This window comes from Panthera tigris, chromosome D1 (genome assembly GCF_018350195.1).
Source record: "Panthera tigris isolate Pti1 chromosome D1, P.tigris_Pti1_mat1.1, whole genome shotgun sequence".
NCBI classification, from domain to species: Eukaryota; Metazoa; Chordata; class Mammalia; order Carnivora; family Felidae; genus Panthera; species Panthera tigris.
In genome coordinates, this window is record NC_056669.1 from 26546960 (window position 1) to 26561727 (window position 14768).

General features: G+C 40.5%; 1 protein-coding gene across 4 annotated transcripts in view; it reads right to left on the bottom strand.

Moving 5' to 3' along the window:
- The window catches only part of PRDM10 (PR/SET domain 10), a 98589-nt gene that overhangs the window by 22166 nt on the left and 61655 nt on the right, over positions 1 to 14768 (bottom strand). For all 4 annotated transcript variants that reach the window (XM_007082685.3, XM_042957908.1, XM_042957906.1 and 1 more), the window contains 4 exons: positions 12652 to 12769; positions 9248 to 9377; positions 8005 to 8247; positions 1279 to 1626 (listed from right to left, as the gene is read on the bottom strand). In XM_007082685.3, coding sequence (XP_007082747.1) covers positions 1279 to 1626; positions 8005 to 8247; positions 9248 to 9377; positions 12652 to 12769 — 839 coding nt within the window. The remainder of the gene's footprint in view (positions 1 to 1278; positions 1627 to 8004; positions 8248 to 9247; positions 9378 to 12651; positions 12770 to 14768) is intronic.

A 14768-nucleotide genomic window follows, 5' to 3' on the forward strand; every position in this document is an offset into this window, starting at 1 on the left:
CTGTCACAAAGAAACAGAACAAGTAGCCAGAAAGCCTTACAAATCTTAACCTGAATTTGAAGAAGAGGAAGAAAGAGTACTTGCTTAGTCAAAGCCCCGATCACATAAGACCCATTTTTCCTTCTCTCTCTTTAAGATTAAAAGCAGAGTTCCTTTGGATTTAAATGAATCTTGCTAAAAATTATCTGCAGAAAGATAAAGAAATAATTCTTTCTCACTTTTTCCTGCCTCCAACATGTACAGAAGCAATTTAGCCCCTTTTAGTAATTGGTCCTTTTACATCTTTCTATTAAATCACGTTCTGAAGAATAAAGACATGAATTGGATGACATAAAATATATTATGCATTTATGAGAAAAATACAATCACCAGCATCATTTCTCCTTAATTGAGACTTATTCCCTATACTTTTAGATAACTTAAATAAAGGAATATGACCTCTGAACTCTCTTAGCCATAAATATCCAATGAATGAGAGTTGTGAATGAGAGCTAAGTAGTCATATCAAGGTATTTCTGTAAGACATTTTGCTTCGTTGTTTTTGAGTCTCTTTTGCCATTAGATTCTGCCTTAAGCCACTTGCTAATTGCTTGTGTGAAGTGATACAATTACCAAGAGTCCCAACACTAATAAAACTATGATCTTTTATTTGGGTAATTTTTTTTAAAAGAGAATATTTTTCATTAGATATTTATATTTAATTACTCATTGACTAGCATAGAACTAGCATATCATCACTTGAAGTCCAAATGAAATCATGAATATTCTGGAATTTATCCTCACCTATTTTGCTCCAGACTATAGTCCAAGGAAGGAGGTCAGTGCTTGACACAAAAGTATATTATATACCAACTTTCTCTTTGTTTCCTTCCAAAATGCATGACCTTAGTAAAGCAAGACAGGATACCACAGTAGTAGAGAGAAAATGTTTCCAGGCCAGGAAATGGGAGTATGTCTTCCACAGGCTCTCTATATTTTATGAGTAGAGGGTACTGGCAAAGATTAAGAAAGACTTTGTAAAAATTATAATCAGATCTGGGTATTTGTTACTTGTAATAAAACTTAAATGTTTAAATGCCAATGTCTGATTTGGACAATTGAGGGTCATAATAATCTTTTGTTTATCAAAAGCAGCTTGATTGAAGAAATACCGTTCTCAACCGTAAAGTTCAAAGAAGGGATGAAAATGCAGGCGGCAGGCAGTCTCAATTTCCCAAACATCGAAGTGTCTCTTACCAAAGAAGAAAGTGTACAGGAATCTCAGGAGTAGACACTCACCTGGATAAAATCTGGGAATCGTTTCTTACAGGTTGGGCAGGTGAAGCAGCCATCATTGATATGAATGGCCACATGATCCTTCAACAAATCAAGGCGGTCAAAGGATTCTGGGCAAAAAATGCAAGAATAAGTCTTCTGATCTGAATGGAGCTTCATGTGGCTCTCCAAGGACGTACTGCTGATGAAGCCCTTGTTACAGAGATCACAGGTCAGCGGGCAGTTCCCCTCCCGCCCGTGGAAGCGCAAATGTTGGTCCAGTTTGTCCTTTTCACGGAAGGCCTTCCCACATTGCAAACACTTAAAAGGCCGGAAGGACTTCCGGATAAACAGATGCTGAAGAGCTGCATTCTGAAAGACACACACAAATACGATTATTTAGTGAGGAAATCAAGTGCAGAAGCAGCTCACACCTTTATAGACAAGTAGGATGATCTCTGCAGTCAGACTTTCCATAGAAATTCAACTCCGGGACACACAGTTGAAAGAAGTCTTTCAGGGGCGCCTGGGTGGCTCAGTCAGTTAAGCGTCAGACTCTTGATTTCAGCTCAGGTCATGATCTCAGGGTTCATGGGATCGAGATCTCAGGGTTCAGGGTTCATCAGGCTCTATGCTAACAGCATGGAGTCTGCTGAGGATTCTCTCTCTCCCTCTTTGTCTGCTTCTCTGTCTCTCTTTCTCTCTTTCTCTCAAAAATTAAAAAAAAAATTTTTTTTTAAAGAAAGAAGATTTTTCTGGTGAAGACATTAAAAACAAAGCAAGCCCCAAATGCTGAAAAGACAAATTTCTTTTATGTCTCACAATATTTATGGATGTTGGGGGGAGGGGGTGAAAGAATTTAAGTAAGACCCAAAAAATAATTCCCAATCAAGGATTTGTATAAAAAAATAAATCCCCGAATGGAGTAGAATAATAGAAGATTTATTAGAAATGATGTGGGATAAGTCACACACGCATTAATGAGGTTGGAGCAAGTCAGCCAAATGTTACTTGCTGAAGCTCTTGAGAAAAATAATTAGAAGCTTGATTAAAATGTTTAGGAGGAAATAAAAGATATAAAAAGGACTGAAGGGCAGTACTTGCCAGGGGCAGGGAAGGAGGCAATGGATACAGGGTTTCTTTGAGGGTGAGGGAAATATTCTGGAATTATCATGGTGATGGTTGTACAACTTTGGGAATATTCTACAAGCCACTATAAAAGGGTGAATTTTATGGTATGTGAATTATATTTCAATTTAAGAAAAGAAACTTGAGAGAGAAATGAAAGATACAGATTTATATGAACATGTTTATTCATGACACAAGATACATGAACACCCATCATAAATGGAATATGTGTATTTGACCACTTCCTACTTAGAAATTGCAGAAGACAAGTTCTCAGTGTAGCTAGTTAGTTCCACTGGTTAGAAGGCCATGCTAAGAAAGTTAAGCTTATCACTTTGTTCTCTGTCTAGACCAGCCAATTTTTTTTTTTTTTCAGTCACAGATCGCACTTCTAATGTTGATTAGCTATCTTGTAAATTCATGCAATTGTTACAGGGAATCCTAGTGGCAGACTATGGATGGATATTCAATGCAAATTCATCACTACGGCTGGAAAAACAGCTCATGCTCTACTGAGAGCAAATCAACAGAATCATCTTTCACACAGAGAATTCTGAATCAGTATTTTAGTTATACTATAATGAAGACTCATTCATTAGTTCCTCAAAAGGCCAGAGAGAATGCTCTAGAGAGCTAGGAGAAGGAAAAATAATCCTTCAAAAAAATATATCTGTGAGTGGGTATGCTTATGAAACTATGAGGGAATAGTAATTGAAGGGTTAAAGGAGACCTTAACGCATTATTTGTGCGATGAAAAAAGTACAAGGAACCATGCTTAACCCCTTACTTTCAAATTACTTACAAGAAGCAATGTCTAAACTGAATTTAAAGTGAAATAATCATTCGGGGAAAAGCAAAATAATTATGTTTTAGTTAGTGGAAATTCTGAACACAGTTACTATGTGACAGAAAACTTCCTCTTCAGGGGTCTCTCACAGGGCTGGGAGAGACATTTTACCTACTCATTTATCTCAAGTAGGTATTTAGAAATTCTGTTGTCTTCCCAAGTTGACTGAGGTTGCTTCCAGACTGCATCATATTTTATTCTCCTTTGTATCCAAATCCCTTGACATATAGCTTAGCTCATAGGAAGTGTTCAATAAAAGTTTCAGAATTAATGAAATGTATTCCATATGAAAATCAAGATGAATTTTTTCAAGGTCTCTTTTATAGTATCTGCAGAGATCTTAAACAGTAGCCCTTTTTCACGTCAGCCACAGAGCTTTCTTGCACTGTTATACGGTTCAGCAGTTACCTAATCTTTTTACTCTGCCTGAACAAATACTTATTTTACATAAAAGCTTACACTATTCTGGCTACTTCTAAAACTTAATGGAAATATTGCAAATAAACAAATACTGTCCTGAGGTTCAGACATTCAAGATTTAGAGTGCTTTTGGCAGGTAAGAATCAGTTTTCCTTTATCCAAGTTTGATAAGGTTTCCAAGGGCAGACACAATGTACCACTGATCTTGGTCCCACTAGGGATTCCATTCCTTTTTGGGCACCAAATTCAGAACTCGATTTTGTTTTGGACTATTATGCTAATAAGTCTTCTGCCATTCCTGATTAGCAGGAGTGTCCTCAGACACTTGATCACTGACCAGCCACCGGGCTCCTCATTCTTAGTTCTGTCCACAAACCTTGTTCTTGTCATCTTTCTAATCCCCATGAAGCCCTGAAGACCGTATTTCTCTGATCTAATGATCCTCATGTAATCCACACAGCACGGGGCAGTGAAAGTGCTGAAAACTGTCCCCACCCCAACCCACTTCCAGGCCACTTGTATCCTCTGTAGTTCAGAGCTGTGCTGGCACATATTTCTAGAGCAAACCACGAAAAGTGGCAGAAGCAGCACAGATGGATCCATTATGGATCTTCAGATCCCTGAGTTGCCATCAGCCAACCATGCCATACTATTTGGTATATAAGATCCTCAATGGTACCACAATGTTATGGTTGCTAAAACCTGTGATAAGGGATTCAACCCACAATGAAATGAGTTCTTAGGTGCACCTGAGTGGCTCAGGTGGTTGAGTGTCCAACTCTTGATTTCAGTTCAGGTCATGATCCCAGGGTTGTGGGATCAAGCCCCACATCCAGCTCTACACTGAGCATGGAGCCTGCTTAAGATTCTCCCTCTCGGGGCGCCTGGGTGGCGCAGTCGGTTGGGCGTCCGACTTCAGCCAGGTCACGATCTCGCGGTCCGTGAGTTCGAGCCCCGCGTCAGGCTCTGGGCTGATGGCTCGGAGCCTGGAGCCTGTTTCCGATTCTGTGTCTCCCTCTCTCTCTGCCCCTCCCCCATTCATGCTCTGTCTCTCTCTGTCCCAAAAATAAATAAAAAACGTTGAAAAAAAAAATTAAAAAAAAAAAAAAAAAAAAGATTCTCCCTCTCTCCCTCGCTCTCCCTCTGCTTTTCCCCTGTTCACGAGTGTTCTCTCTCTGTCTCTCTCTCTCTCTCTCTCTCTCAAATTAAAAAATAAAATAAGATCATTTAAAAATTAAAGGGCACCTGAGTGTCCCAGTCGTTTAAGCATCCAACTCTTGATTTTGGCTCAGGTCCTGATCTCATGGTTCTTGAGTTTGAGCTCTGTGCTGGGTCACACTGAGAGTGCAGAACCTGCTTGGGATTCTCTCTCCCTCTCCTTCTGCCACTCCCCTGCACTCACTCACTCTCTCTCTCAAAAATAAGTAAATAAACATTTTTTTTTAATTTTTAATTAAAAAAATTTTTAATGAATTCTGAGACAACGTTCTTTATAGACAAATACCTATAATGATTCTCAAGTTTGATATTAATAGCTAAAGGGAACTTAATTTAATTGATCAATTTGCATATTATTTTGATCTTGACACTAAAAAGAAATAAATCCTGTTGACTTTAAGTTTTATTTTTATTTTTGAGACAGAGAGACAGAGTGGGAGTGGGAGTAGGGCAGAGAGAGAGGGGGACACGGAATCTGAACCAGGCTCCAGGCTCCAAGCTGTCAGCACAGAGCCCAATGTGGGGCTCAAATTCACAAACTGCGAGATCATGACCTGAGCCAAAGTCAGACGCTCAACCAACTGAGCCACCCAGGCGCCCCTGTTGACTTTTTTAAGTAGGCTCTACATGCAGCATGGAGCCCAACTTGGGGTTTGGACTGACAACCCTGAGATCAAGACCTGAGCTGAAATCAAAAGTCAGATGCTTAACCAACTGAGCCACCCAGGGGCCCTGTTTGTTGGCTTTTTAATTAATTAATTTACTTTTAACTTTTCTCTGTCTGTTTTCTACCCGGCTTTCAAAGCCTTTGGTGGACTAGCCAACAAATCTCACTCTCCACTGTCCTTCACCTGGCACCCACTAGGGTCAAGCTACCATGTGCACTGTCCCATAACCATTCCAAGCACATGCCCGTGTGTTGGCCTTTGATCCTATGGCCACCATCCACAGAAACAGCCTACCTTCTTCCCGTCTCTCTCCCAGATTGTTTAAATCTCACATCATCCATGAACTGCTGCATCCATATTCCCTGACTGCTTCCTCTTTCTTTGGCCTTCCTAGCTTCCCAGTTTTGGTAACAATTACAGGTTACACTTTTAAACCTAGCACTCAACTGTAAGCCACCTTACATGACCATTATCTCCCTAATTGGACTATAAGCTCCTAGAGGACAGGACTCATGTGAAAATTGTATTGTGCCCCCAGCACAGTGCCGAGCCTATAGTCAGATCTCACGACTATCCCACAAGTCGTTCAAGTCGTTGTAGAGCTGGAAGGGACCTTGGAGATCGCTTGGTCCTACCCTTTATTTTGTGTAGGAGGAATATGCCGCCCACAATTTATTCACTGACCTATCTGAAGATCAATTGTTGCTCATTAACTAATTAGCATTCACTGTAGCAACCAAATTGTAGTTTCCACCAGGATTTAGCACGTACAGGTTGCAAAGAAGAGCAGGTCAGGCAAACACTTAAATAACATTCTGTTATGTGAGACACAGGAAACAAACCTACCTGCAGCTCCAACTGAGCAGGCAGCATTAGAGGAGAGAAAAATAGTTACATTACCAATTGGATTGGAAGACTTCCCTTCAGTTGGTCATTACCAACCTGGATAGAAAAGATGAAAAAATACATAGCCCTACTTTTTAGAATGTGTGAAAGGAAAAAGAACAAAAGCTCAACTAAGACTGACCTCCAGAAGCCACATGCACATGGCTTTGGCTTTGACACAAGGAACCCTGTACCTAAACCAGTCACCCAACTCACTGAAGAATGCAAGTATGGTTATAACCACACTACGCTTATACAACCACAACTTCACTACACGTGTGGGCTTTGAGGTTGGTTTTTTTCCTTCAAAAAAAATTAAATCTGGTAAGCATTTCTCTGAACTTCGTAAAAATTCAGAATGGCCAAAGCAGAAAAGACAGTAATTGAGCAGGAGAGTAAAACGAAGATTGAGAAATAATGTAGAATGACAGATGGGAAGGTATTAATTCACAGCTTTTTGCCTTTCTGGTCTATGTTTGTGTATGTTTACATGTCCTTTTGAAAGAATATACATGGAGCCAAGAGTATTATGTGTTTCCATCACAGGACCCGTAAAAAGGATGTTTGAATACTATTACACAGCTGAAAGTGTTTAAATGTACTTTTACATGAAGGCATGGACTGAACTATTTTTCAAGGTCCCTTCTAGCCCATAGGCAAATGAGAAGTCCAAAAGAAACATAAGCTAAAACAATCACCTATCTAGAAATTGTGAAGCCTGAGAAGTTATACAGAAAAACCCCTCTTTCTATCCACATATAAAGTACAATAAAAGTATATACCCTGCTGCCACAGACAGGGGTATAAGTAATTGTCTTCTGGATGTAAATTGGTCAGCACATGCACTTATCCCGCTCTCCACATGCATCCCCTGCAGCAACTAACTCAGACTCTGAGGCTATCTGTGAAAAAAAGACTAACACGCATCTGATCTGGAAGCCAAGGAGGTCCCGTGGCCACATGGTCTAAAGTCAAGACGCAGGCCACAGAAGTGAGGTATTGACCAACTCTGAACCTGGAGCTTAAACTTCAAGCTGTCCTGGGTGTGTAAAGCGTACCTGCCATATCAACTCGGCCACGGGTCCCTTTGCTTTGACGAGTAATGACATTTGCCAGTCTCCCCTTGGAAACTGTAGACAACCAAGTTCATTTACCCAGAATTAACCTGAGAGCTCTCATTAGTCACAGATCAGCCTCGCTGTAAATCACAGATACAGCTTCGCTGTAAATCATTATTATAATTAAGTGGACTTATTTCCCCATTTCCAATCTGTGAGTTTAGGGATCCAGAACGTGATCCTATTTGAACTATTCTTGTCCCGAAGCTGCCAAAAGCCAGGCTTCTGTGTCATTACTAAACTGATGGGATCTAGGACCAGCCATTCCAGCCTGTCACAGGACACAAAGACATTGAGAAATAGTGAATACGTTCTTCTGAAATAAGGGAATCAAGCACGTGGTAGGTTAGATGCAGGATTTCGAAGTGGACGGTGAATAGTAAGTCAGGAAACGTGGCGCCTCGAAAGCCAGCTGACTGGAGAAAGGGCAGCACCTCATCAGGGAGGAGCCGCGCTCCCCACTTACTCGGATACGCTTGGCTCTGCGCATGTCATCGGCCGTCAGAGTGCTCTGGGCAGGCAGCGCGCTCTCCTCATGCTGGGGCTGCAGATGCAGGCTGTGAGTCTCTGGCTCATGCTCCAGAGAAGGCTGGGTGTCCTGTGGCAGCTGTGGGATGGGGAGAGCAGTCTGCTCTGGTTGATCCAGCCCGTTCAGAGTCGCTGGCTCAGCCTCATCAAACTGCTCCTTGGTGGAAAAATGTAGCAAGTCCTGAAATTGCAACAACCAGGAATTATTTCCCCACCTAGGTAGAGACTCGTGCTACAGAGATCGTCAGCTAAGATTCAGAGTTCCTGCATGATTTTTTAAATGGCTAGAGTCATGATACCCAGAAAAAAAAAAAAAAAATTCTCCTTCTGGGAAAACCATCCCCAGGCTGTGAAAACTAGGAGATATTCCAGATCACTTCTTGAGGAAAGGACTCTAATGGGAGAACTCTTCTGGAATATAATCATTTCAACTGTTTCAACGGATTAAACAGGGTCCCCCAGTAATATCTCTGATCAATCTCAAATCTTGAGGGCAGCAATGTTGGGTTTTTGTTGTAACATTCAAGAATACGTTCTTCTTATGTGGCGTGGGTGTGTGTGTGTGTGTGCGTGTGTGTGTGTGTGTGTGTGTGTGTGTGTATATATATATATATATATATATATATATATATATATATATATATATATAATGGAGTATTACTCGGCAATCAAAAAGAGTGAAATCTTAGCATCTGCGACTACGTGGATGGAACTAGAGGGTGTTATGCTAAGTGAAATTAGTCAGTCAGAGAAAGACAAATGTCATATGACTTCACTCCTATGAGGACTTTAAGATACAAAACAGATGAATATAGGGGAAGGGGACAAAACATAAGAGACTCTTAAATATGGAGAACAAACAGAGGGTTGCTGGAGGGGTTATAAGAGGGGGGATGGGCTAAATGGGTAAGGGGCATTAAGGAATCTACTCCTGAAATCATTGTTGCACTCCATGCTAACTAACTGGGATGTAAATTAAAAAATAAATAAATTATGAATAAAAAAAAAAAGAATACGTTCTTCTTGCCTTTCTCCGGTCACCCTTTAAGGAACAGGCGGCAAAGCACCAGCATGGCAGGATGCTCAGCCTCTGGGGGGATGTTTGTACTGAAACCTGGTAATTGCTCCAGGTCCCCTAAGCAAGCATCTGACAAGGAAGGAGCTCTTCCCTCGCCCAATACCTGTGTCGTGTCATCACACTTTTCCCCATTTTCGCTGGTTATTTCCAAGCGGATAAATTTTGGAGGGCGCCCTGGCCGTCGACCTGGGCCAAATCGCCTCTTGCCTCGTCCCCTTCCTCTGCCTCTTGTTCTGGGGACAAAAGATTGGGTTATAAACAGTCATGGTTACACAGTTCTCACTAACAAATATTTCCCTCGATGGTCCTGATGAGCCCTGAATCTTGATTTTCTCTCATTTTACTACTTGTCTTGATTCTTTTTCTAACAGGAACAGTCATTTTGATAATATACACTTTCTAAACGTCTCATCCTTGCCATCTAGATAGCTCTTACATTATTCAGGAAAAAAAGGAGCTATAAAAACTCAAAGCACTGACACCATTTCATTATTGAAAGTTCTGGAAGCACAAACATATCTCTGAAATGCCATGAGAAATGCAGACAGGACAGAACGCGCTAAGCCTTATAGCCATTCCTAGAAACGAGATTCCATTCTTTCCTTCTTGTCTCCTTGCTTCACTTCCTATTCCTTCCAAGAACTGTGGCTGGCTTCAAAAGAACTTTCTTGTTTTACCATAAGCTTCTGGAAGCTCAAAACAAACTTCTAATTCAATTGTTCCATAACATGCCTAGTAAACACCAAATCAATTTCATCCCCTTTAATAGATTCCTAGCATACAAAAATTCCTTAATAAAACGAATTCAGAAAGTGTATCATTAAAATCTCTTTCAGAAGATGCGTGTGTGAGGGGATTAAGAGTACACTTACTTGATGAACAGTGAGTAATATATGGAATTATTGAATCACTATGTTGTACACCTGAAACCAATATAACACTGTATGTTAACTACATTGGAATTAAAAGAAAAGGAGATGTGTACGAGAGATATGTATAAAATTAATCAGATCATGTTTTATTCTTCCACTCATCTATTTCACAATTTAACAAAAATTATATGTTGTTCCAGAACTTTTAAAAGGCTCCTTACTATTGAAAATTCTGAGCCTAGGCAAATCTAGAGAGTAAGACCAATGTGCCCATTACCTAATTTCAATCCTTAGCAATTCATGGCTAATTTTATTCCATCATATTCCCACTATTTCACTCACACACACAAACACCCATTAGATTTTTTCTTAGTTACTTATTACTTTTTTTGGTAAGTAGGCTCCACACCCAATATAGGGCTTGAACTCACAACCCTGAGATCAAGAGTCGCATGTTCTACTGACTGAGCCAGCCAGGCGCCCCCATTAGATTATTTGTGAAGTAAGTCCCAGATGTTATTTCATCCGTAAATATTTCAGTAAGCGTCTCCACAACATAAAGACTCATATTATGGAGCGCCTGGGTGGCTCAGTCGGTTAAGCATTCGACTCCGGCTCAGGTCATGATCTCATGGTTCAGTTCAGCCCCGCGTTGGACTCTGTGCTGAAAGCTCAGAGCCTGGAGTCTGCTTTGGATTCTCTGTCTCCCTCTCTCTCTGCCCCTCCCCCATTCATGCTCTGTCTGTCTCTCTCTCTCTCAAAAATAAATAAATACTTTAAAAAGATTCATATATATCCACAATACCATTATTACACCTTAAAAAAAATCTGATAGTTGCTCAATATTATTAAATCTAGTCAAAGTTGAAATTTTCCTAATTGTCTCAAATTTCTTTTTAACAGCTAGCCTACAAATATCTTTACCAACCATGTGTCACGCTTGTGCTAGGCAATAAAGACAAGTTCTATATGACAGTTTTTACCTTCAGAAGTCTAGTAGAGGCGGCAGGCACGTAAAGCAAAAATCACAATAAAACACAAAAAGTGCTATAATAGAGCCATGAACAGAGTTCTAGGGACACCTGACAGAAAATGACTCAACTCTCACTGTGTCCTCCACCCACTTCAGACATTTACTCCCATGGTCATATCCTAGACCTTGTTATCCTCAATAAGTGCAGAGCCTCCCGCCTTACGCCAATTCTGTGCATCGTCCACTCTAAAGCTATCTCTAGCTTTCTAGCGCACATCCTCAAATACCTGGACTCAAAAATCCTTCTATCTCACTACCACCTACAATCTAGTCCTTGTCACCTATTTGCAGTCTTAAGTCTTCTTGATGTTTTCCCTCCCTTCTTTCCACACATTAAGCAAAGTCGTTCGCTGTCAGCACTCCCTCGTGTATGCTCTCGATTGCCATCCCTGCTCCATCACTTTTGCTGTGTTGCACGTGCTTGGGAGAAACTACTGTGCAATCCAATTCTCCAGCTGCTCTGCACTGACATTATTGCAGCAAACGGAGCTGGAAAATGACACCCAGCATGCTAGTGGTCTTATTTTAATGTCATGACCATAAACCTCAAGGGAGCTCTTACCTTGCAGGCAGTCATGCTGTACCTCCCTAGAACACTGACTTTCTTACTTTCCTAAATGCCTTGTCACACCATCTCTTCTCTTTTCAAGTCCTGTAAAAGCTGGCAACCCTACATCTGTCCCATCACCCTAGTCCAACATACTCTCGTTCTTGACCTGAACTGTTGAAATAGCTTCCAGCTGGCCTCCCGTCCTCACTCTTGCTCCAATGAAAGCAAAAGTGACATTTTTTTTTATCCAGCATGACATTTCAACACATAAATTCACATCACAGGTACTCCCTGATCAGAACCATTTAAGACTTCTTATCATGCTTAGAATAATATCCAAATTTCTTACCATTATCCACAAAGCCTACCTGATCTGGCTCCAGCCTACCCCATCCTATATGATTCTCTCTGATTTATTTCTTTCAGACAGTGGAATGAAACCTATGATTAAGTTTGATGAAGAAATCCTACTTCTGAAAAAAAGTTTACAAATCAAAGATGCAGAATGTGCTATCTTAAGAATTCCTATCCCAGAATCTCAAGTTAGGGGAGATATAACTGAGGGGGAAGGATCTCCTATTGCTGGGTACTCTGGTCATGCTGGAAAAGAAGTAAATAGTAAATGAGGATGGGGGTGGGGCAAAGGAAATGACAGATAAGAAACTTTCCTCAGTGGGGGCACCTGGATGGTCAGTCGGTTAAGCATCCAACTCTTGATTTCAGCTCAGGTCATGATCTCACGGTTTATGAGTTTGAGACCCACTTTGGGCTCTCTACTGACAACACAGAGCCTGCTTGGGATTCTCTCTCTTCTCTCTCTCTCTGCCTCTCCCCTGCTCTCTCTCTCTCTCTCAAATAAATAAACATTTAAAAGAAGAAGAAGAAGGAGGGGGAGAAGAAGAAGAAGAAGAAGAAGAACAGGAAATAATTTCCCTCAGCAGCCCACCTGATTACCTGTCTATACACAGAAACACTCGTTAATTTACAGAAAACATGGAAATGAATGTGGACCTTTAAAAACTGAGTTGGTGAAACTTTCTCTCTCATTATACCTGCTAAACACATCCAGTTTTTCATCATGGGAATTGAGATGCTGCTGCAACTGCTCCGAGCTTATAAATCGGCGGTTACATTCGTAGCAGGGCCAATTCTTCTCCTGCTCGCGAAGAACTGTAGTCACAGGAGAGAAATCATAGAGGCTAATGCTCAACAGACAGTGATAAACTCAAGTGCCCAGTACTTCCACCAATGTCATCTCACGGGTAGCCCAGCGTTCATAAACGTAGTGTCTGCTGTTTGCATTACTGTTTTGTGATAAAATCAAAGGCTACAGTTTGACAAAGAGTAGTTGTTAGGATCTTATTTTCTTCTACATTCATGTATGACATCAAAGAACAAACTCTGTCATACTACCCTTTGACACCTCCCCAACAGACACACACACACACACACACACACACACACACACACACACACAACCTCACCACACCGGAAAGGCAGAAATGTGCTACAATGGAAATCTGGATTCAGATACCTTAGTGATTCAGATCCAGGTTTTATAATCTGAAGGCATATTTTGTCACAAAAAAAACCTTAAAAGTCAATGCTCAATAATAAAATGTTACAGTATCTACTAAATATCTACTAAAGTTGATTATTGGCACACCCGATCCCAGCAATTCCACCCCTGAATACACACCCCACAAAAATATACACAAATGTTCGCTAAAGACACGTAGAAGAATGTTCACAGTGGCACTTTTCAAATTAGCCCAAAACTGGAAACAACCCTGTTGCATCATAAAGAATTTGGCTGGCTTTTATCCCTGGTTCCTGGCAAATAACCTGTAAGTCTTTGGAATTTCCCATGTAATAGGAGTGTTTGTTGTTATTCGTTGTGGTCTTTGACCATACCTGAGTTTCTGCTAATATGACTTAGGATGGGGGCTGCCTGTGCCAGAAAGCTGAACCATGTGATTACAGGGTTGGGGCTTTGAAACAGGTGGTATCAGCCAGGGAGTAAGAGCTGGAGAGTAAGTTCAATCGTGTGCCCAAATGATTCTATCAACCATTCCTATGTTGTGATGCCTCAATAAAAACTCTGCACACTGAAGCTCAGGAGAGCTTCCCTGGTTGGAAATCACGTATCACTGTGCCAAGGAAGTCACATGGCCTAGCAACATGGAAGCTTTGCATTTGGGACCCTCACAAACCCTGCCTTAAGTATGTCTTCATTTGCCTGGTCTTGATGTGTGTCCTTTATAATCCTAAGTATAGCACTTTTCTGAGTTCCGTGAGTCACTCTGGTAAATTATCTAGCCTAAGGAGATACTAGCTCCCTAAACTGTAGTTAGTTGGTCAGAAATACAGGTAGCATGGGAACCCCAAGCTTGCAGATAGTGTCTGAAGTGAAGAGAGTCTTGTAAAAGACGTGGCCTTTAACTTGGAAAAACGTAACCTAACCCAGGTAGTGTCAGAAGTGCACTGTGCAACCTAGATTTTCATCTACAGTTAAATAGATAAATGAATTATGGTATATTCATACAAGAGAACACCAAATAGCAATGAGGATGAACGAATTACAAGAATATACAACAATATGGATAAATTGTACAAATAAATGTTGAGCAAAATATTCCCAGACATACATCATATAATTCTACTTTTATGAAATTTGGTAACAAGCATATTATATCTGTGGTATCAGAAGTCAGGAGATCCATTACACTTGGGAGTGAAGAAGAATTGGAAAAAGGCACAATGGACTTCCAAGGTACAGCTCATGTTGTGTTTCTTGATCTGAATGCAGGTTACATAGATATGCTCACTTTATGAAAATTCATCAGGCTGTATACTTATGATTTGTGCATTTCTCTGTATGTAAATTATACTTCACTAATATTTATATCAAAAACAAAGTCAATGCCTGTCTTGCTAATGTCCTCAGAGATGATTAAATCTAGATAGAGATCATCCTCTGGTCTAGGTTCTAATTTAGTATTTGGAGGTTTTCATTATATTAAATACTGTTTTCCAGCACCCACGAAAGAAATGTAAACATGTCCCTGTCATTTGATCCTAGAATTAGACAGGGATATGTAGCTGGAAAAACAAAACAAAACAAAACAAAACAAAAAAATACTGGAATATCATTAGATATATAGAGGTA